Source organism: Dendronephthya gigantea, unplaced genomic scaffold (genome assembly GCF_004324835.1).
Source record: "Dendronephthya gigantea isolate DGI-Jeju-01 unplaced genomic scaffold, DenGig_1.0 000620F, whole genome shotgun sequence".
Classification (NCBI taxonomy): domain Eukaryota; kingdom Metazoa; phylum Cnidaria; class Anthozoa; order Malacalcyonacea; family Nephtheidae; genus Dendronephthya; species Dendronephthya gigantea.
The window spans coordinates 38-24,477 of NW_021163630.1; the positions used below are offsets into that span (position 1 = coordinate 38).

General features: G+C 36.9%; 1 protein-coding gene across 1 annotated transcript; it reads right to left on the bottom strand.

Moving 5' to 3' along the window:
- Window positions 1–280: 280 nt before the first annotated feature.
- On the bottom strand, window positions 281–11,525 carry LOC114544029 (the record flags this gene model as incomplete). The annotated part of the gene is made up of 3 exons (XM_028562784.1): window positions 10,880–11,525; window positions 10,245–10,574; window positions 281–591 (listed from the first exon to the last, which is right to left on the bottom strand). Coding segments are annotated over exons 1-3 (801 nt in total), but the record flags the coding sequence as incomplete, so codon positions are not given.
- Between the last annotated feature and the right edge of the window lie 12,915 nt (window positions 11,526–24,440).

The following is a 24,440-nucleotide window of genomic DNA, read 5'->3' on the forward strand; positions in this document are numbered from 1 at the left end:
TGTTACTATTTAGTAATGTCTTGTGCATGTACAATTATTATATAAATATTAGTTGTTGTAGCGTGAATATATATTAAATCTCACACCGCCGATATGAAAAGCCACCAATTCTCTTTCTTAAATTATAGTGGATAAGCTACCGTGTATAACTATTTTTAAATAATAAAATATACAAATGAATTTAAATAAATAAAAAGTATTATTAATGTACATTCGTTTACTATCCCGCGCGTCAGTACCGAAATTGTATGATACAACGACCTATATTCTACATACTCACCAAGGTTGTTGGATGAGGTGTTATAAAGTTCCTCTCATCGAGTCTGCCGCATTTACAAGATGTGTGATTCAATACCATATATTTATAAAACTTCCTTTTGCGGCTAGAATCTCGTTTGTTATTGGTAAGATCTGGAACAACTATTTCGATTTCTGTCATCGTTTTTTGCACTGGATAGCAGGACGAATTATAATTTAGTGCGAGAATGGAATCAGTTTCAACGCAACGGTAAACTTCAATGAAATACGGATATCGTGAACTCGGAGTGGTGAATTCATCATTGTAGATGGATACCACTTCCTTTTGGAGCTCTATAAAACAAAAAAAAAAACACAAAAAAACAATGACGTATTGGTAGGCGATAAATCCTTCTTAATTCAGTGTTGAGAAGTATTACGGTAACTATCTTAATCTGGTTGATAACAAGTTGCTGTAATAAACATAACTGCTATTTATAGATAATTAAGCTTGGCGACGAGAATGGCTGAAGGACAAGCCGAGCCACAAGAAAATATCACAGTAAATACGCAATCGGTTTCACTACAACCATTGCCAGAATTTAATCCAGACGTTGATGTTGGCGAAAGCTTAGGCACGCGCTGGAACATTTGGATCCAAGATTTCGAGATGTTCATCCTCGCTAGTGGGATTACGGATGAGAAAAGAAAACGCGCATTGCTATTATATCAAGCTGGCAAACGGGTTCGCGAGATATTTAGACAAATACCTGATACGGGAGACGCAACTGATTACAAAGCTGCGAAAACAAAGCTACACGAATACTTCCAACCGCAAGAAAATCGCCGATACGCGGTAAACTGCGCAGTTTACCGCTTTAGACAAGCGAAACAAGAACCGAACGAAACCCTTGATCAATTCCATACACGACTACGGACATTAGCACAGACTTGCTCTTTCCACAACGCAGATTTCGAAATCGAAAAACAAATTATTACGGCTGGTTCATCTTCACGGATTCGAAAAAAGGCATTAAGAGACCCAACATACGATCTGAAGTCAATACTCATGCATCGATGGTCGCCGTGCCGAGATGAGTACATTTCAAGCGCGAGACATCCAATCAAAAAACACAGATACAGATCGTGTTAACAAAGTATCATCGAAAACAACATCGAAAACGTGTCACAATTGCAGTGGTACGTATCCTCATGAAGGACAATGCCAAGGTAAAGAATGTCGGAAATGTCAAAAGCTCAACCATTTTGCTCGAGTGTGTCGAGGAAAGATGCAACGTCAGACAAAAGCTTTTCAACATGAAATGAAACCGAAACAGAAATACAAACGACCACTAAATCCACTAAATGAAGTTCAGAGCGAGACGGACAGTTCTGACAACGAATATCTATACACAGTTTCTAATGACAAGACCCCCAAAGTCAATGTTAAAGTATGCGGACGATCGTTCAAAGCTACCGTAGACACAGGCGCAACGATCAATGTCATCGACCGAGGTACATATGAGAAAATACCAGGAATAGAATTAAAGAAAACGAACATAAAAGCGTTTGCGTATACTGCTAGCAAGCCAGTAAAGTTCATTGGCAAGTTTGAGGAAGCTATTGAGACTCGCCGTCGAGTTGCAGTGGCAACTTTTTACGTCGCAGAAACGACAGACAGCGGAAATCTAATATCAGCAACAACAGCAGAGGAACTTGGCCTGGTAAGTTTTCATCTTAACAAAGTAACTGAAACAAAAGATCGTGAACTCCAAAATATTCTAAACAAACATTCAAAAGTTTTCCACGGGTTGGGTAAACTCAAGCAAGAGAAAATCAAATTAAACGTTGATAAAACAACAACACCCCGAGCACAGCCACAACGCCGAATTCCCTATCACATACGTCAGAAGGTCCAGAACGCGATAGAACAACTAGAGAAAGACGATATTATTGAACGGGTACCAGAAAACCAACCTACACCTTGGGTATCGCCAATTGTAGCAGTACCGAAAAAGAACGGGGACGTTCGTATATGCGTCGATATGCGCGCTGCCAACGAAGCTATAAAACGGATACGACACCTTATTCCAACAGTTGAGGACATCAGCTTTGAGTTAAATGGAGCAACTATAGTATACTGAATAGCAGTTATACAGCTGAACAATATTCAAGCCTAAATATTTTCAATATCAACCTGGCTATTATTTATTTAAATTTTTCTAGGTCTATCCATGAAATTGACCCAGCCAACTTGAAAATATTGTCAAGTGGACGAAAAAATAAAATTGGTGAGGGGACATTTGGCATCTGTGTAAAAAAGATGTACAGAGGGCATGTAGTTGCTGTGAAACAGTTTAAAAGCCATACAAGTAGAACTGATGTGGAAAAGGAAGCCATGATGATTAATTCATTTGATCACCCTGGTATGAAAATGATTAATTATTATGATTACAGCATACTTGAAACTTACGGCACTGTAACAGAGTTTACGTGGATAGTTGGGAGGGGTGTGTATATTCATATATTCATGTTCATATTTACATGGATATATTAATACACCCATCCCCCCACACCACCAATTATCAATGTTGGGGATAGGCCTGTTTACCGTTAGGTATGATCATGTGGAATAATGATTAGCAGTATGGCAACTCTTCTAGCAAAACTGATCCTGAAGTTTGTATTTTCACTCAAAATTTAAAGCTGAGAAACTTCTGCTTTAATAGTTGATTGTTCATGATCAACTTCATTCAATGTCTCTGTATTCAGATTGTGTAAAATTGTACTGTACATGGAAATACAAGAAGACTCATGACTTATTTTATTTATTTATAATTTCAAATACTTTTCTTATATAAGGTTTGCCATTTCTGTTTGGTATCAATGTACAATCAAAGCCATACATATTGGTTACTGAATTTTATGGAATTGGTGGACAGTGTGCTAATAATGATATAGCTGTATATTATGGACTTGCATGCAAAACACTCTCACCTTTGAAACTGTAACTGTTACAATCACTTTCTCCGTCTGTGTCGGATGAAGACGTTGAAGAATCTTTCTTCAAACTTCTCTTCAGCTGGCGAGATTGTTTTAAAGCCATATGTCTACGGAATGTTGTTTCCGAAACGTTTTGTTCGCAGTGGTCGCAAAACACGTAACTGTTCGCCTTATCCATATCGTATTATAACTGCCACGCACTTTGGCCAAATTTATATAAACTTGTATATCAATCACTTCCGCACTTTATAATTATACTAATGAGCGAATTTGCACAATAAGAAGTCTTTCTTATTTCTTGTATATTGTCCGACAGTGTCTCGAAGTGCTTAAATTCAGGTGAAATAAAGGCGCATTATAGCATTACGTTACTCGATAATAACAAACGTATCAGATATCATCATGTTTATTTGTTACCATATAATTGTTGCAATAACAATATATTTAATCCTATTAAATTGCCGTCCTAACGGAATTAAAGTAGGTGTCAGGTTTTGTCTTCATTTAAAATCAAATTAAAGGTGATTAAATGCTATCTCTGCCTTTAATCAACATTTAAACAACTGGTTAAAGTTTATTAAACTATACGCGCACTAATGTCGGCTTTAACCCACTTTAAAATGCTCACTAAATGCAATTAAATCTATCGGTTTCCAAAAGAGATGTTTTATTCAAAATAAATGCGATTAAATGTAACTTTTTCTTTAATCACCTTTAGTCGGCTTATTAAAAGTTATAGATACGCATTTAATACCTTTAGTATTTTTGCTAAAGCTAATTAATGGCACGCTTTTCGTCCTGTGGTGTTTTTCCAAATTAGACCTTACACAGGCCTATCATCAGCTAGAACTACACGAGGACAGTCGTTACATTACTACATTCAGTACACACATCGGTCTTTTCAGATACAAAAGGCTGAACTATGGCACCAATGCAGCTGCTGAGATTTTCCAGTACACTTTACAAACCCAATTGCAAGGATTAGTCGGAGTAAAGAATATAGCTGATGACATTTTAGTATATGGCAAAACACAGAAAGAACATAACACAAACTTGAATAAATGTCTAAAACGAATCTCTGACAAAGGACTACGCTTGAATCAAGCTAAGTGTAGCTTCTTGAATGACAAACTGGAATTTTTCGGACAAGTATTTTCCAAAGACGGCAGCAAACCTGACCCCAAACGTGTAGAAGCTTTAAAGAACGCGCCGGTACCCAAAACGATTTCTGAATTCTCCTCGGCATGGCAAACTACAGTGCCAAGTATATTCCGAAATTTGCAACCATTACAGCTCCATTGCGCCAATTAACGAAGAAAAATACACCTTTCGTGTGGACCGACATTCATCAAAACGCATACAACACGTTAACTTCCACCTTAGCTTCAGCATCGTGCATGGCATATTTTGACAAAAATAAAGAGACACTGGTGACGGTTGATGCGAGTCCAGTCGGCATATCAGCAATCCTTTCGCAGAGAAACAAAGGAAAAGACGACGAGAAAGTAGTCGCATATACTCCCAAACCGAGAGAGAGGCGCTGGCTATTATTTGGGGAGTGGAACATTTTGATCTATACCTGTACGGAAACGAATTCGTTCTAATCACAGACCATAAACCACTAGAAGTAATCTACGGCAACAGAAACTCCAAAACATCAGCAAGAATAGAACGTTGGGTGTTACGCTTACAACCTTATGCTTTTCAAGTAAGATACAAGCCAGGAGCAATCCGGCTGATTATCTATCGCGCCACCCAACAGGAAAAAGCTACAAACAGCAGAAAATGACAGAGGAGCATATAAACTTTAATGCTCGCTCCAGTGTTCCGAAAGCACTGACGATAGAGGAAATCGAAGAAGTAATGAACAAGGACAAAACCTTACGAGCAGTTCGGGCAGCTATAAAGCTCAACAAGTGGCACTACGAGGTAGTCAAGCCTTATAAACAAGTAAAAGACGAACTTACTGTGACAACAAAGGGCGTGGTTCTTCGTGGTTCTCGTATAGTGATACCAGAATCGCTACAGCAACGTGCGATTGACATTGCACACGAAACTCATCTTGGCATTACCAAAACGAAATCATTAATCCGAGAAAAGATTTGGTTTCCGAATATTGATAAAATGGTGCAAGCAACAATAGAGAAGTGTATTCCTTGTCAAGCAGTGGGTAAAGCACCACCACAAGAGCCAATATCAACGACAACAATGCCAAAGGGACCATGGGAAATAATACATTTGGATTTCTACGGACCACTTCCTTCAGGAGAATACCTTCTGGTCGCAATTGATCGCTATTCCAGATATCCCGAAGTGGAAGTAGTACGCTCGAAAAGCTTCCGCGGTCATACCCAAATTAGATCAAATGTTCGCCCGTCATGGCATCCCAACAACTATCAAGACAGACAGTGGACAACCTTTCAATAGTGCAGAATATAATCGCTATTTGACAGCTCTTGGATTTAAAGGTATTCATTCAACACCTAAATGGCCCCAGGGCAATGCAGAAGCGGAAAGATTCATGCAGCCCCTTGGAAAAACGCTACGAACCACTCACATTGAAAGAAGACCCTGGTAGCAAGAGCTACATCGTTTCTTGCTACAGTACAGGACAACACCACACTCTTCCACGAAAGTTCCACCAGCGGAATTACTATTTACCCGTGCAGTGAAAGGAAAGCTTCCAGAATTGAAAAAGCGGAACTTTGTTAACAAACACAATATTGCTAAAAAGAATGAAATGGAAAGACAGCGATACAACAAAGAATATGCGAATGAAAAAAGAAACGTAAAAGAGAGTGAAATTAAGATAGGAGACTATGTCTTAGTTCGTCAGGACAAGCAGAACAAATTGACTGCGAATTACAACAACGTTCCATACGTAGTCACACACAGATCGCATTCACAGGTTAAAGCAAGAAGCAAGAACGGACACGTTATCACACGAAATGTGTCACAGTTTAAACGCATACCAAAGCCAAGGGATGATACGGACAGTGATGACGATAATGAGAAAGAACGTCATCAAAAGAGGAACAATACCATCACACTACCAGCAGCAACAAATGTTGGACATCAAGATCAAATACCGACACGACGATCGAGCCGAGTCAGAGGAAAACCTGCATGATAGATTTGGACATTCAGTATATGATTGAATTATGTTTTGTTAAATGTTAATATTGTTTTAAAAAAAAGGGTGATGTAATATACATAACTGCTATTTATAGATAATTAAGCTTGGACAATAGAATTAGAACTGATTGACAGTTAGAAACAGACAATAATATAGAAAGTGTATGGGAGCGAGAAAAAGTCAGAGCACATGAAAAGTAATATATATAATATAGAGAAACAAAATATACAGTTATACAAATCGGAGCAAGGAGTGAGATCATTATAGTTGCCATTAACAAATAATAATAATAAAAAGACTGTTGTTGACGATTTTTGTAAGCAAAATGTTATATAAGCAATTATGTACGGGCGTTGCACAACTAAACAATGAAACATTGTGAGACAATGAAGAATGCTTAATTGCATGTTAGACACTTGACACTCGGAAAGAGTGAATAGTGATTAGTCATTAGTTGAAGTTAGTGTGAGAGCAGCCTTGTTACCAGGCGCTTTAAATAAAATAAAATATAGGAACACTACAGGCTTTTTACATTGATCAGTGGCTAAGCTGAGCAGGCACGCAAGGAATTTTGGGAAGGACGCAGAGAAGGGAGTGCCTGGCAGAAAATGCATACAACATGGTGGCTCACGATTTATGAGTTCATTTCACTGTTGTTTATTATTCAAAAGTGCAAAAGCGAAACTTGTTAAGCCCTGGTCAAACGAGTATGAGAGTTGATGAGAGTTGAGAAGCGAGAGTTTGCACGAGAGTTTTCCAAACATTTTGCACTATTGTTCTGTCACTAGTCAGAGACTAGGGTGCTACGAAATGCAAACCGCTGGCGCTTTTGCAACTCTCATCAACTCTCATGACCGATCAAAACGCGCCCAAACTCTCATCAACTCTCATCAACTCTCATCAAAATTTGAACCAGTTCAAAGTCGATGAGAGTTAATGAGAGTGCACAAGAGTGTATGAGAGTTCGCGGTCAAACGCAAGCGAGAGTTGCAACTCTCATCAACTCTCATCAACTATCATTCTTGTTTGACCAAGGCTTTAAGATATTAATTCTGCCCGACTTTTTGAGAGCGATACACAGAAATATATGCATAGGGAAAATCTTATGCACGAGTGTTTAGGTATCGCACAGTCATCATTTCGAAATAAAGAATTTTCAAGCCGGGCAAAAGGCGAATCCATGCGAATTTGCAAAATTCTACATGAAGAAACAAGAAAATGTATGGAAAAGATATTTGATTATCGTAGAGCAAAGGTATGCACCTATACATTTATTTTAACTCTTATGAAGTTCTAAAATATATCATTTTTGTATTTTTATTAGAATTTAGAAAACGTCCCTTGATAGTATATTTTCTCCTCACTGGAAAAATCGAGGGAAGCCATTAACAGTGACTGTTCTACATATACATTTGGATCCATAATATATTCCACATTTCATTCCAAATCTGCGGCCAATCTGTGCCTTCTTTTATTGCATTGGCCAGCCACTTAAAAAATTATATGCTAGAATATAGTAGCCAGTAGGTATAATGCATTAATGCATTAAAAAAGATTCTAAAGATATTTTGTGTTAACACCCAAGTTCATTAGAAATGTGATAAGAGGTTATGTATCAAGTTGAATACATATATTACAAAATGCTTACTTACATGCAAACCTATTGGACTTGGATTCAAATTTCAACAACATGCAGAGACAGCGGATATTTTCCTATTTTCTTTTATTAACTGCTGACTGGTAGTATCAGGCTCTAGATGTCTTTGAAAAGGTGTTTTAAAAAAAAATATATATCATAACCTGTTGAACATAAGCCACGGCGTTGCATGTAAATGGCAATAACACAAAGAACGCTAAATATAATTATTGCCTAGCAATCTCTGTAACCCCCTCCTCTCTATCTCTGACAGTGTGCAACACCATACATGAATTATAATTGTAATATGGTATAATACAATTATTATATGGTGTGTATATGAACTATATTTTGAATTAGATTTTAATCTCAATGAGTTATGGTGATTTATTGACCCAGACTTCCATCTGCAAGAGAAGATAGCTTTAGTTGGCTGCTAGACTACATTTAGAGTATTCAAGCAAACATCTCCAGCAGGAGATAACTATATAAAATAGCTGGAAGTTTCTAAGTAGCACACAGTCTGGTTAAATTTCATTCTGGTTAAGTTTCATTCTAGTTAAAATGATCTCCTAGATTGTCGAGTTATTTTACACATTACAGTGTATATTGGTATATTACAATGAACATGTGTACAGTATTTACTGTTAAACACAGGAAGGTTGGGGCATACAAATGAAAGACATACTGTGAGGCAAATCAATGTAAATGTCAACTTCAGGTTTAAATGGCAGAGCTGGCCCAGTTAACATGCATAAAAAGTATTTGAAATATACATACTGTATGACATTTGAAAGCATAGAAACATGCGCATACATATATTCTAATGTCAATTGAAAATATACCAGCTTAATGTACTCAGCAGATAGAATAAAATTCCAACTGACTTACTTTGAACATTTTGTCTCCCAAGCGACGATAAATCCAAATCATCAGAACTTGAAGATGCTATTGCAAGGATAATTTTATCATCAGAATATGGTCGACACATATTATTATTAGCATATTCAAGAACAACACGAAAGATTCACTGACAGTCTACTCTAAAAACGTACTAAATATTACATAAAATGCAACCAAATTCTGTAAAAAAATATTTCCGTGAAATGGGAACTTCTTCAGTGATTGCTCCAGGTCATCCATATGGCCACAAACCACCAAAAACGCAAGAATGCACGAGTAAAACGCCGAAAAGCTCGATTTGAAAATATATTTTGCCAGAAATGGTATTTCTGGCAAAATATATTTGCATTTTCTGCCAGGCGCTCCATTTCTCCTTCGCGTCCTCCCCAAAATTCCTTGCGTGGTCGCTCTGCTTAGCCACTAATCTATGTAAAAAGCCTGTAGTGTTCCTATATTTTATTTTATTTAAAGCGCCCGGGAACGAGGCTGGTGTGAGAGGCAACAGCAGAAGCTGGAGGCACAATTTTTGATACATTTCTATAAAACGAAGAAGGTATTGTTGTGGTTCTAATCTAATATATGTTACTGGGCTATTCCCCCTACGCCCCGACGATTTTTCTGCATTCGTTAATTTTATTTGAAAATCGTTGGAAATCCGTCTTGAAAATTTCTTAATCTCTTTTGAGCAACCACCCACCCACGTTTCGACCAAAACCATTTAAGCGGGTTCCTTTTCTTACTTGTCTACTGCCCTAAGATTCCTATGCGGATGAAACAGGCTCTAGCGGACGTTTTTTGTAAGCAATACTAGCTCGCGAATCAATCAAGCAACGAACAACGAACCAATCCACGCGTTTTTTATCATAAGACAAAACAAAAATTAGCCTTTTATCTCTACATCAGTCAGATTTTTGCATCTCGCGGCAAAAAAGATCAAACACGTTTGAAACTCTAGAAAAGGACTGGTTGCACAGAACTCAGGAAAATCGCACGAACTGAGCCACGAGTAACCTGTAACTCAGCTGATAGCCCTCGTGTGCTCTAGGCTTTAAACGCTTATTTATCCCACCGTTCATTCAAATACGTATATCCCACTTGCACCATTGCAATATGGTCATGGCGTATGAGGTCGTTTATCTACTAGGTTAAAGCTGCATGTTTTTCTCTATATTCGCCATGTTCGCAAAACTGGGAAAGTGCTGTGTTTTTTAAACGCGGTAAAATTAAAAAATGGAGTGATACTCGATTTGATTTTAAAAATAAGCTGCATGTTAATACATAATATAACGAAGCAATTTTTCTTCATGCTAACCCGTATAAAATGCATACCTTGCATTTGTACAAATGGATTTCCAGAGCCACAAAAAGGGCCCTCACCTGACACCGTGTTGTCATACGCTTCGCATGTCAGATCATCTTCAAGAGCATCAAGTCTTGTTTCACCGTTTCCAAAAGATATATAGACACGCCCCAGTTGACTCGTTCTTACTGCGCAAAAAGGCAGGCACTGTTTGTATCGCAAATATTTAAAAGAAGATTTAGCAAGTAAATGATTTTCAGTGAGTTTATATCTTGTTTGCGTTTTGGTGCAAAAATCACGATGACTTTGCAAATTCTTTGCATTCTGGCGATACTTTTCCAAGAAATAGCTTTCTGACACTAAAAGATATGCATACAGTTTAATACACAATCAACAACGCAACAACCAGTGACACCAGTGGCGTAGCTAGCCTGACGATTTAGTCATATTATGCAAATTTTATGTTATTATAATTATTCATTTCTTTAGAAATTCATTGTTTTCACAGTAAATGAACACCAAAATATTAGCATAGCATGACTAAATTGTCGGGCTGGCTACGCCACTGAGTGACACACGGTTTTTTGATGTATAATAAATAAAAATTGATTATGTAGCTCTAGGGTTCAGAATGGTTCAACCATAACGAATTTATTTTACTCACCAAGGTTGTTTGATGAGGTGTTATAAAGTTTCCTCTCTTCGAGTTCGCCGCATTTACAAGAGGTGTGATTCAATAATATATATTTATAAAACTTCCTTTTGTGGTTAGGATCCTGTTCGTTATTGGTAAGATCTGGAACCACGATTTCGATTTGTGTCATCGTTTTTTGCACTGGATAGCTGTGAAGACATCTTATTAAGTCAAGCGAACGTCTAACCTCAACGCAACGGTAAACTTCAATGAAATACGGATATCTTGAACGCGGAGTGGTGAATTCATCATTGTAGATGGAGACCACTTCCTTTTGCGGTGCTATAAAACAAAAATATATAACCTTGTAATAAATATGTCAATGCTTACAATTTTGATTTGAATTAACTTTCTGACTTGGATCACAGAGAACCGCGAATGTATGGTTGTGCATGGTGCAATGTGCATAGTGCTTCTGTCAAAGTGTCGATCAACCACGTGCAACCCTACTTTTCCCTGTGCATAAGTTTAATTAGTTATTCCCGTCCTCACAAAGCGCTTTTGCTTAAACGTTTGGCGAAATAAAATCTGGAAGTGAAGGTAATTTAGGGCTAACGGATACCTATAATTAAAAGAGACATGGCAGAATGCTTAAGACTACAGTTTATCAATAATATCGTTAATACTAGAAAGACATGCATGCAGCAACCCCTCGCTATTTCAAACCAATACACAATTTCCTGAGGAGTCTAATTATCATCAGTCAACTATGAGAACGCATCCCTCAACTACCGCTCATATCAGATCAACTACAAAACAACCAATCAGACACGCTCAATGTATACAAAATCTTAAAGTTCTTACTGCCGTAAGTTGAAGCTGAAGAATTGCGTAAAGGTGCCAAGAATGTAATCCATGAAAGGTTTGTGTTTAATCGCCGTAATCAGCAGGAAGGTAAGCGTATCGAACGTTTTGTTGGTGACCTTAAAAGACTTGCTTTAACGTGTGACTTCGGCTTTCTCAAAAAATCCCTTATTATAGCCCGTATAGTTGGTGCTGTTTTGTCAAACAGCAAGTGTTTCGTAAAAGAACCTGATCGTACACTTCAGCAAGCACATGATATTACAAAACAATACTTGTTCGCAACGGACTTGTATTCAAAATACTTTGAAATTGAACTGTTTCGCCAAAGTACTGCGAGTTGTGTAATCAACGACTTAAAGAAAACATTTGCTAGATTTGGAGTACCAGAGAATGTTGAGAGTGATAATGGTTCTCAGTATTGTTCACCAGTAATGTGTTTTGTGATTGACACGAGTTTCAAAAACAAAATGGGGTTTTAAACATGTAACCAGCTCCCCAGAATATCCACAATCAAACGGAGAGGCTGATGGAGCCGTGCAGACAGGGAGGCGTATTTTTAGAAAGGCTGCGGCAGATAATAAAGATCCATTCGAATTAAGGTTTGCTAAAATATCGCAACAAATCGTCTGAAGATATTGGATCATCTCTTGCTCAACTTGTGACAGGATGACGAACTCGGTCAATGCTGGCAACTCACAGGCGTTTATTGCTTCCTCAGACTGCAGAATCTAAAGAGGTTGTGAAGGGGCTTCAGCATCGAAAACTGGTTTCCAAGAAATATTATGACTGGAGTGGCCGTGATCTCCCACCTTTTGTGACGATGTTTGCATTTTTGTTTGGCGTATAAACTGAGCATGAATGGTGTAATCTGTGTTACACGCCCTTCTTTTATGTTCCGCGTGTCTAACACACGTGGCTATTTCCTTCCAATCACAAGCAGAGCATTGTTATGGTAAATTTTAACTTTGCATATCATTATACGTGTTGTGAATAGTGCCTGAAATAAATCAGTCTGCCAAGTGTGGTTTGTGCAGATTAGGAGTATTGCCATTGATTGTTGCAAAGTGTATTCAAATGCATACATGTGTACTGTTCAATGTCGGTACCTAGTGCTACTATGACTACTAAACACTTACTGTAATATTCTTTCTATATCGATTTTCTATTCTAAATCTTGTATTTCTTAACCCTTCTACAATACTCTCTTATTTATACATCCTTAATTAGTCCTGTCAACATAATGTCAATCATCTCTATTTCAGTATTTGCTGCCTTGCCCCAGCGAGGCAGCACACTATTCTTGACGAACGGTGGTTTCGCCCCCAGTCCACACGCGCGAGTTATGTAAAGTCGTCGCTCGAAATTTTATTTGTCCGGATTTTAAAACCGGGGGAGTTTTTCATAAAGTTTACATGAGAATTCGGGGGTGCGTCCCGTTTCCCGCTCGTTTTGCCACGCCGTCGTCCAGTCGCCCTTTTCGTTCTTGGTTGCGGCGAAGGCAGTTGGTTTTTTTACAGTAATAGGCATATTAGAGGTGAGTTGGTAAAAATATTTTATATCATCTTTATAGATGTTTGTGACTTGCCAGTTGGCGTATTAAATTAAAGTTTAAATACAGTATTTGAGAATTGCCCATATCGTGGATCATCTTGTATACGGCATGGCCACGTTTTATATTTACATATTTTTCGTCTCCATTTGACCATCTGAAATATCTGCCCAATCCTTATTCAATTGCGTGTGGTTTTTGTTGTTTTTTGAAGCAAAATATTCAAAATTACTACCCATTAGTCCATTACTGTATTTTTTTTCGTATATGCCTGGGTTTGGGGCGTCTTGTACAGCATGGCCATATTCATATATTTACATATTTTTCGTCTTGATTCGACCATCCTGAAATATCTAGCCAATCCTCGTTCAATTGCTTTTGGTTTTTGTTGTTTTGTAAAACAAAACATTCAAAATTACTATCCCTTTCTGTATTTTTTTAAAAAAAGAAAAAAAAATTGGGGGGGCATCTTGTATACGGCATGGCCATCTTTATACAGTCACTAGGTCAAAAGGGGCGTCTTGTATACGGCATCATGTTTTATATTATATATTTTTCGGCCCGTTTCGACCATCCTGAAATATTTCGCGAATCTTCATTCAACTGCTTTTAATCTCGATTCGATCGTGCTGAAATACATGCCCAAACCAGTGATTCAATTGCTTTTCTTTCTTGTTCGTTTGTAAAAGACATCTTCTATACAGCGTGGCCATGTTTTATGATTTAGGCATCCTAAAATACTAACTTTGGTACTTCATATATTAAATAGGAGCCTTTAGAGCTTTGCTTGTACTGTGTTCAAGTTTTAGACTTCCTGAAATATTTCGCGAATCTTCATTCAACTGCTTTTAATCTCGATTCGATCGTGCTGAAATACATGCCCAAACCAGTCATTCAATTGCTCTTCTTTCTTGTTCTTTTTGAAGCAAGATATTCAGAATTACTACCCTTCGTGGACTTCGTTTGTAAAAGACATCTTCTATACAGCGTGGCCATGTTTTATGATTTAGGCATCCTAAAATACCAATCTTGGTACTTCATATATTAAATAGCAGCCTTTAGAGCTTTGCTTGTACTGTGTTCAAGTTTTAGACTTCGTCCTCTTATGCATTCTTGTATACTGTTTTTTTAGGATAATTTGAAATTGAGGGCCATCATGGAAAACAGTAAGAAACGTTTTCTACTTATAATAGAATTCAATCTATTTACTTTACTTCACAGTACTATTATGGGCTGATTGCATGGAGAGTTTTTATATTTGACTGGTGTATCCGTTGAATTCAAAAGGAGTTATACCATAGGCAGCCCAACAATCTGCATGCCGTGACATATATCATCTGTGTATATATAATATATACACAGATTATATGTCATGGCGAGCGGATTGTTGGGCTGCCTACAGGTTTTCATTTATGCTATTACTAGGACCTTTATTATTCAAATTTGGCTTTCACTTGAAATTTTTGCACACAAATGTCAATTTTTGAAATACAGCCTGCTATGACGATTGTTCTTGTGTTATTGAAAACATTGGTATTGTCTTTACAACCAAATCTTACTTTAATGCAAATATGTTCTACTGTATGTGCATTAAAGTGTGACTTGGTCATAATGACAATATAGCATAATGGAAAACCTGCATAACTGCTATTGTGCTGACTGATGTGCATAAAACTAAAACCTAACAATTCATTTTAAATAACAAATATATTTTATTAGGGATCAAACAGAAATAAGGGAGGAGGGATGAAAAACAACAACTCAGCCCGGATTTATTTTATACTGATTGAGCTACATATCACAATTATTTACTTAATTTTAGAAAAAGAGATCGTCTGTTATGTGCATGATGTTCTGGCCATCCAGAAAGCTGGCAAAGTTAATTATACAACTTGCAACCTCCAAACCACTCCAGATACAAAAGTGAAAGCTGTTTGCTTTTCGCCAGAGAAAGTTGCACCGTTAAGAAAGGCCATGGAAAATAGAAGCCCAGTAAAAGTTCAAAGATTCGAATACAATGACAAATTTAACAATATTGTGATAAAAAAGTCTACAACAGTTACAGATCATAATGGGCCATTGTCCTTTGCCCCTACAGAGTCACCCACAAGTCCATTGGTTACCATATCTGTGATTAAAACAACATCAGTTAACCAGCTTATTTTGCTAAAAGCCAAGGTAAAACATTTAGCAGCCTTAAAAGTGGTGAAGATGGAAACGGGTTCAGTTAAAAAACGTACTTGCATTCTACAAGACCCATCTGGAACAATCAAGGCCATTCTTTGGGAAGAATGGGTCGAAAGCGTTGAAGATGAAAAGACCTACCTATTCCAAAACTTAAGGGTGAAAAAAGACAATTATACAAAATGAAGTTTATGTCAACACAGCAAAATATGGTTTCAGTGTCAAAGAGTGTGCCTCCTTTCATGAACAGTTGCCAGATGTTGGCCCACCTATAACTGATTTAGTTGCAAAACAGGCAGTTGTGTCCATCATTGGGGTTAAGAGCCTAAGTAAGTACAAATCCTGCAATGCCTGTGGAAAGAAGATTGAGGGTCAGGGCACAGTGAACACTGTCAGGTGCGAGTCATGTAAGATGAAGCAACGAGTATCACAGGAAAATACAATGTGGTATGCTCGGCTGTTTCTACAGAATGTTGAAACAAAGGAAAAGTTTTACGTCACCGTTTTCCACACCATGTTCATCAGAATCTTGGAGGTAAATAAGATTCAAATCACGCCTGAAGACGACGAAGAAGCCATTTCAGATCGACTGCTAGATTGTAACAATATTACAATTACTTATAATATTGGTGAAGGTAAAATTATTGATGTACTCAATTCTATTTAGTGAATTCAAAGAGACCTGTAGACCAATACTGGACTCATTCTTATAACCATTCCCTATTTCTAAATTAAGTTTTGTTTGTTAAAGTTCTTTGGTATAGACATTCGTATATATACCATATATAGTATAATGAACTTGGCACTTATTGGACAAGATGTAAACTTAAAAGACATTAGTAAAATAATATATATATAGTTTGTTGAAATTTAGGTTTAAGAGGTTAAAACATTTTAGTAGACTAATATGTAGTTTCAATTGTTGTTAGAGGTTATGAACACATGGTTTATTTTAATTTTCCAGATAAACTTCCAAAAGAACATTTTATTCATTGTGAATGTCAGTATGTGTCAAAATGCAAAATAATTTATGGGGAATTGTCATGTTAATTGGAATATTAAACATGATATTGATTTCCCCCCCCCCCAAAATTGCATGTTTTAAACTACACTAGAACTTACCCAATGGTTAAAAAGGTATAGCCAAAATGCACATGCCTATAATATAGAATGATCAGGATACAGTGCATTGTACTCATCTTCTCACCTTCAAAGTAAATGTTGGGAGGTGGCAAACATTTCAAGTTTACACATCATTTAGACATGTAGCACCCTGACACTGTCCCACCCTCTTTTTTAATAAATTCATGTACCTTTCATATAATGAAATCTTTAAAAGGTATATTCACACCAGTATTCACACCCTACTACTTATCTTCACACTATATAGAAATAATATGCCTGTATAAAGTAAAAAGCTTTTGTGCAGCATAATTTTATGGCGCATCCTCGCCTGACTTCCTTTAGGTAGCCAAAAAGCACTTGTGTCCAGTTACATATTGCGGCCTGTTAAAAGCACTTGTGTCCAGTTACATATCGCGGTCTGTTACGTGCATGCGTAACAGACCGCAATATGTAACTGGACACAAGTGCTTTTTGGGCTAAGTCCGAAATTTGCGCATTCACAATTCACAAAATCGTGTCAAAATATATCGGAGACGGACAACGTGACTGACGTATTTACTAAAGTAAAGAAACTGAAATTCAGATGCACAGCTAGCACAGGTATTTGACTATTTGTAAAGTATTTAGTATTGATCTGTTTAGTAACTTCAGTTCATAAATCACAATTGTCAAATGTCTTTACACGTTTGCGGGAGTATTCATCAAGGACATGAACAATTTAGTATTCATTCTCGTGGAAGACAATGCTCTTTTATGAGTTTATCGGCTCTATTAACAGCAAGAAATATCCCAGATCCATTAGAGTGGAACTCGACAACAATCGACAATGTCTTAAAGCAAGGCGACAATATGTATTTATTGGCTTTAAGAAATGGGCAGATTCCGCCAGTTAGCTTTCTATCAGTGAAGGATTTACCTTCCTTCATTGAGTGTCGTTCGTTTGTAACAGACAAACATTTCAAATTACATGTCATTGATCTACCTACTGTCGTAAAGCCCATTGAGGCACAAAATATCATTGATCCACCCCTTGTGGTGGCGCCCATCGAGGCACAAAATATCATTGATCCGCCCATTGTGGTGGAGCCCATTGAGGCACAAAATATAATTGATCCACCCCTTGTGGTGGCGCCCATTGAGGCACAAAATATCATTGATCCACCCCTTGTGGTGGCGCCCATCGAGGCACAAAATATCATTGATCCGCCCATTGTGGTGGAGCCCATTGAGGCACAAAATATCATTGATCCGCCCATTGTGGTGGAGCCCATTGAGGCACAAAATATCATTGATCCGCCCATTGTGGTGGAGCCCATTGAGGCACAAAATATCATTGATCCACCCCTTGTGGTGGCGCCCATCGAGGCACAAAATATCATTGATCCGCCCATTGTGGTGCAAAGTGAAGGAATATACTCTACTCAAGTTTGGTTTATAAACTATGGAAAAGATCGTCAAGGACTTGTAAGAAATGAGCATAAAGTGGAACCTCATTACTATACACTTACTTCAGCTTTGACTAAAACTTTCATGCATGACAAGTATGCTCTTTTAATATTAGAGGGCTATATGATGGCTTTGATGAAAAGTCTAGATTCATTTTTTTATATTTTTGACTCTCATGCTAGAAATTTTGCTGGCCTGCCAGATCCTAATGGTACTGCTGTTATTATGAAATTTTCATGTCTCAATGAATTAGAAAATTATTTATGCTTATTGTCAACTGAACTAAAGACTAATTTATTTGAAATAGTTCCAGTTCGATTTTATGTTAGCTGTAATGATAAAAAAAGATGTAGAGAGACTGCATCTATGAAGCAAAATAGATTACAAAAAGCTACAGAGTATAGAAAAGAAAGAAAGCAGAAGAAACTGAAACAGAAAAACAGATCAGACTTGAAAATTCTAGAATGTATAAAAAAGAAAACGGTCAAGTGAGACTGAAGTTCAAAAAAAAATAAGACTTGAAAATGCTAAAAACTATCAAAAATTAAAATTATCGAAAGTATCTTGTACTAATCAGCAACCTGAAAAAGATAATTTAGACCAGGAGGATTATTTGAAAGTATTTGACAAAAAAAATGGTGGTATTGAAAGTCAACATTGGGCAAAAGTTAATATAAAAAATTTCCATAAGTCTGTACAATACTTTACTAGCCAATGCACAGTTTGCCAAGAGGCATGGCCATTAAGATCTAAACCAAAGTCACCCAGCAACTATGTGTGCTCACGTTGTTCTAGAGACAAGAAATCTCCCAAAAGTTTTCATTTCAAAATTCAATGATCCCATCTCCAATCCCACAGGAGTTACAAGATTTGACTCAGATTGAGGAAATGTTAATTGCACGGGCTCTCCCAATCATGAGAGTTTACATAAAACCCGGAGGACAACGAGGTTACTCAGGACATTGTATCAACTTACCACAACAAGTAAAAGAACTTGCAACATCGTTACCGAGATATCCCAGGGAGTTATCTGTGATTATTGTCAAGGTCAAAGGTAAAGATAATACATTTAAAGATGTAACTGTTAGACGGCAAAAAGTACACAATGCATTATTGTGGCTTATACGTAACAATCATCATTATGCTGAGTTAGAAATTAATGAAAATGCATTAAACTCTTTACCTGACGATGGTATTCCATCAGAGCTATTAACTGTTGAGACTGAACATGAAATTTCAGATGATAATAGTGAACCTGATTTAGGCCCTCCCACTGAAAACTCTTCAGAGGATAGAGTTTATAATGACTCAACTGAAATGAGTAGTTTTTAACCTGTTGGTCAGCAACAGGAACAAGAATTGGAAGCAGTCAGAAATCAGCTTTCTGCAATGACCCAATTGCCTGGCCTACTGTTGAAAATGAGCCATTAAACGAATATCAGATATCTCACCTTGCCACTATGGCTTTTCCAACATTGTTTCCTGATGGGAAAGGGGATCCCACTAATCAAGCCCTGTTAAGAGATGTTCCTTTTCAAGATAGAATTAAACATCTTTTGAAATTTGCTGAAATTATTGATGGTAAATGGATTTACCGTTTTGCAAATCACCCTAGATTTTCATACTGGGCTTTTAATATGATACAAAGAAAACGAATTTTACAGCAAAGTGGAATATTCCTTAAACAAAATCCAGGTGAAGCACATCTCACCATTGATGAACTGCGTGAAATGGCTGCCAGTAATAGTGCTAATGTGTTCATGTCTAAAGTTTCTAGATACGTTGCGAATATTGCAGGTACAAATGCTTACTGGAATACAGTTCGAGAGGAACTTAAAGCCATCATTACAAATGTTGGAGCACCAACATTATTTTTTACTTTTTCCTCTGCAGATATGCATTGGCCTGAGTTACATGCCTTATTTAATGCTAATAGTAATAGTGAAAATGCTACATTTCCAGTCAAGTCAGACGACAAAATGTTATTAATAATCCACATCTTGTAGACTGGTTTTTTACCCAAAGATTAGAAAGCTTTGTAAAACATTGGCTTTATGAAACACTTGGAGCAAAATGGCACTGGTTTAGATATGAATACCAAGGTAGAGGTAGTATTCATTGTCATGGTACTGCTAAACTAAATAATGACCCAGGTTTGTGTCAACTAACTCAAACTGCTTTGAAAGGTTTCTTAGCTCAAAAATTTAAAGATGAGAATGATTGTTCTGATACAACAGAATTAGACAATGATATTGAAGCTGGTCAGGAAGCAGCTGAAACAGTGTGTAAGTATGTTGACTGGTTATTATCAACTGTCAATCCAAATCCACCAGATGAAAACATCTGGGTAAGACCTGAAACTCATCCATGTCAAAGAAGTCATATTGACATTCCTGAACATGAGAAACAGTCAGATTATGTAGATCTGTTAAATATGGTTCAACGACACACTCGTTGTAGTACTAGCTATTGTCTAAGAAAAAAGTCAAATGAGACTGAATTGAAATGTAGATTTCATTTCCCATTTGATAATTGTCCACAGACAAAATTAGAATTTGAAAAAATCCACACTTCAGGTGATAATGAACATTATAAGGCCAAAATTGTGACTAAACGAAATGATTCTAGGTTAAATAATCACCAACAACTTCAACTCCAAGGATGGAGAGCAAACTGTGATATTCAGGTTGTTATCGATCACTATGCTTGTGTTGAATATCTCACAAAATATGCAGCTAAAGGAGAACCAAGGTCGCCTTTATTGAAACAGGCTTTTAATTCTATTATGCAAAATGTTGACAGCAACACTGATCCTCACAGAGCTGTTAAGAAAATAGTTATGAGATCTCTTGGTGAACGAGATTATGCTGCTCAGGAAACAATGCATCATTTGTTGTCTTTAAAACTTCATAGCTCATCGTTTAAAGTGATATCAGTTAGTTTAAATGGTTCACGTAGAGTACGTGACACTGCAAGTATTGAAGAACGTGATTCATGCACTGATTACTCACTTCTTGATGTGTACGCTAATCGTGAGCAATATGACAGTTCACAAAATATTATGAATATGAATTTTCTTCAATTTGCTACAACTTATAAAGTTGTTAACAATGAACTGACGAGATTACCAGAGAATGTTATACCTAGAATATTCCCAACTTATTCTCCTAATCCCAAAGGTCCTAAATTTGGACTATATTGTAAGTATCAACTTTTGAGATATAAACCCTGGAGAACAACGCAAAACAATGCGTGGGGTGACCAAGAACCAACTGACGAGGTTCTAATCAATTCTTGGCATGAATTCTTGCAAACACCCTATGGACAATCTAATGTTCCAGACTGGTTTGACAAATTACAAGCTGTTATCCAAAGTCAAGAACCAGAAGATGGACCTTCTGAAGAACAGGACGTAACTCGAGAAGAGTGGATGATATTATCAGACCTTCACACTCCTTTTGATAACCCTGAACAAGCACCAGAATCAACATATGACTGGCATCTTGATAGAAGCAATTATTCAGAACAACAAATCAATGAAATGCCAACATGGATAAAAACAAACAAAGAGGAATACACTATTAATGAGCAATATGATGTTGTTGACGTAAACAGTTTTAGTGAAATGCAAAAACTTGCTTTTGACATTGTCAAGTCTCATTTTGACGATACATCATCTGAAAAAGAGCCATTATGTCTAATTATCAATGGTGTTGCAGGGACGGGTAAGAGTTACCTTATTAATGCTCTTAGAAATCTTTTGCAAAGTAAATGTGCTATTACTGCTACCACCGGTAAAGCAGCCTATAACATTAAAGGTGTAACTGTGCACTCTCTGTTAAAGTTGCCTATAGGGTCAAGAGGTAATAAAGATCTAACAGGACAAAGCCTGTGTAGATTACAAGAGAGTGTTAATAATATTGAATATATCATTATTGATGAATACTCAATGCTTGGCCAAGTTACTTTTGGTTGGTTAGATAAGCGTTGCAAACAAGCAACTGGTTATAATGACAAAGTATTTGGTGGAAAATCATTGATTTTAACTGGAGATCCAGGTCAATTGCCACCAGTGGCAGACAAGCCTCTTTATCATGCTAAACCATCAAATTCTGTTGGCGAACAAGGTTATCAAGCATACTCTATGTTTGACAAAGTTGTTAAGCTCACTATTAATCAACGTGTGCAAGGTATGACATCTGAACAAATACAGTTCAGAGATTTATTGTTACGACTTCGCAAAGGTGAGTCAACAGTCGACGACTGGAAATTACTTCTAACTCGTCAACCATCGAATGTCACTAACGTATGCGACTTTGAAGACGCTACTAGACTCTTCTATAGCAATGAACAAGTTGCAAATTACAATAATGAACAACTAACAAAACTTGAGGATCCAATTGCTCATATTAATGCTCGCCATTCCTCTCCATTGGCCAAAAAGATGTTCATCAGATGATATGTCTGGGTTGGAACCTGTTACATTTCTAGCAAAAGGTGCTAGGGTTATGTTAACCATGAATTTGTGGTCAAGTGTTGGCCTCTGTAATGGAGCTACTGGAACAGTTGTTGATATTGTCTATCAGAACAACCACCAACCACCTGACTTGCCTATTGCAGTCATTATTGAGTTTGAGAACTACAGAGGTCCTGTTTTTAATGTGAACAAACCATCTTGTGTTCCAGTGTGTCCAATCACAGTCTCATCACAGTCAGAAACAAGTTTTCATGAGCGGCAACAGTTGCCTCTAAGACTCGCCTGGGCTCTAACAATACACAAGAGCCAAGGACTTACTCTTCCAAAAGCTTGGATAGATATTGGCAAATCAGAAAGAACTGCTGGAGTTTCATACGTTGCCATTAGCAGAGTGAGATCGCTTTCATCTTGCGTCATTGAACCCATGACATATGAACGATTAACAAGCTTGAAATCATCAGCTAATTTACAATTCAGGCTTGAGGAAGAAAACCGCCTAGATCGTTTAGCACAGACTACCAATAACGGTGCATTTTAAATTGGCAAACCATAAAGTTTGAAATCAGACATGGGATTCTGTTATGGATCCCATTACGCTTTATTCTGTGTGTTAACCTTATTCTGTAACTTTGCATGTCATTTAATCAATTTTATAATTATGTCACTGTATGTGTGAAAATATCATCATCAAGACGATATACGGTAAGTTTTTTATTTTGTTTCTATACTTCACTCCCGCTTTACGACATTTCATTGGGCTAGGGCTATTGTAGTGTATTCTAAAAATTATGTTCTTTTGTCTTGTAGATACCTACTTCTGGATAAAAATATGAAAGAGCAAGTGGATTAGCAAATACAACCGCGTTAGTTCGCACTGTTTGCCAAAAACATTGGAATTTAACCTGTTCAAACAATTGGATGACAGTCAATAACGAAAACACTATGAATGCGCGATACAACTACAGTATGATGTGCACTCATCTTTCGAAGAAGATTCTTGCAGGAAAGTGAAGAAACATTATTTTACGTGGAAAAGGAGTTATAGATTAATGCAAGAAAAGACGTGTGTACACTATACTATTATCTGTCACTCCTGTGCTATCATTGAACAACCTAACCAAATTCATGTAGAGTCGTGGACCTGGTATTTCCAAATAACGTTAATTAATTTGTTATTGACAGTGTTCTACTACAAAAACATTGATCAAAGAAAGAAAAAAACTAATTCTCAAGCAATAAATCAATTTTATATTGAAGAGATTTTAGGGTGCAATACGATAATTACCACTTTCCAGAAGAGGTTAACCTATGGGATTAACGAACAGTTCATCAAGTAATCCATATGAACTAATGGTATATACTAAATATGATAAGAAGAACTTAAAGAGAACTGTTTTCAAGCATTCGTAGTTTAAACCTCAGACAAAATAAACACATACAGTGTTATCCTCTTTTTTGTTATGATGTGACGTGTGTTATGTATAATGTTAATTAATGTAATGTGATATAATGTAATAAATCTGATATGTAATGTGACGTGTGTGATGTGTAATGTAAACTAATATAACGTAATATAATGTAATGTAATGTAATGTGTGATGGGTAATGTTATTTTTCTTGGTCTATTTATATAAAATTATACTTCGAAAAACGGGAGGTCTCGAAGGACAAACTTCCTATAGAAAAATTTCTTATTCCAATCATGTTTGATATATTCTAATTAAGAATTTTCTTATGTAATAAATTGTCGTGAAAACTAGAAGACCACGCGTATTGGTTTATAGACCACTAGCTATATAGACATGCACTGGCTTCGTATCGTCACTCATGGATAGCATGACTGTACGTCACTACCTTTACCAATGACGCACATCAAGACTTTAATTAAACGTAAAATTGTATGAGTACTCATTTACCATACAATTTTGCATCAAGTTTATACGTCT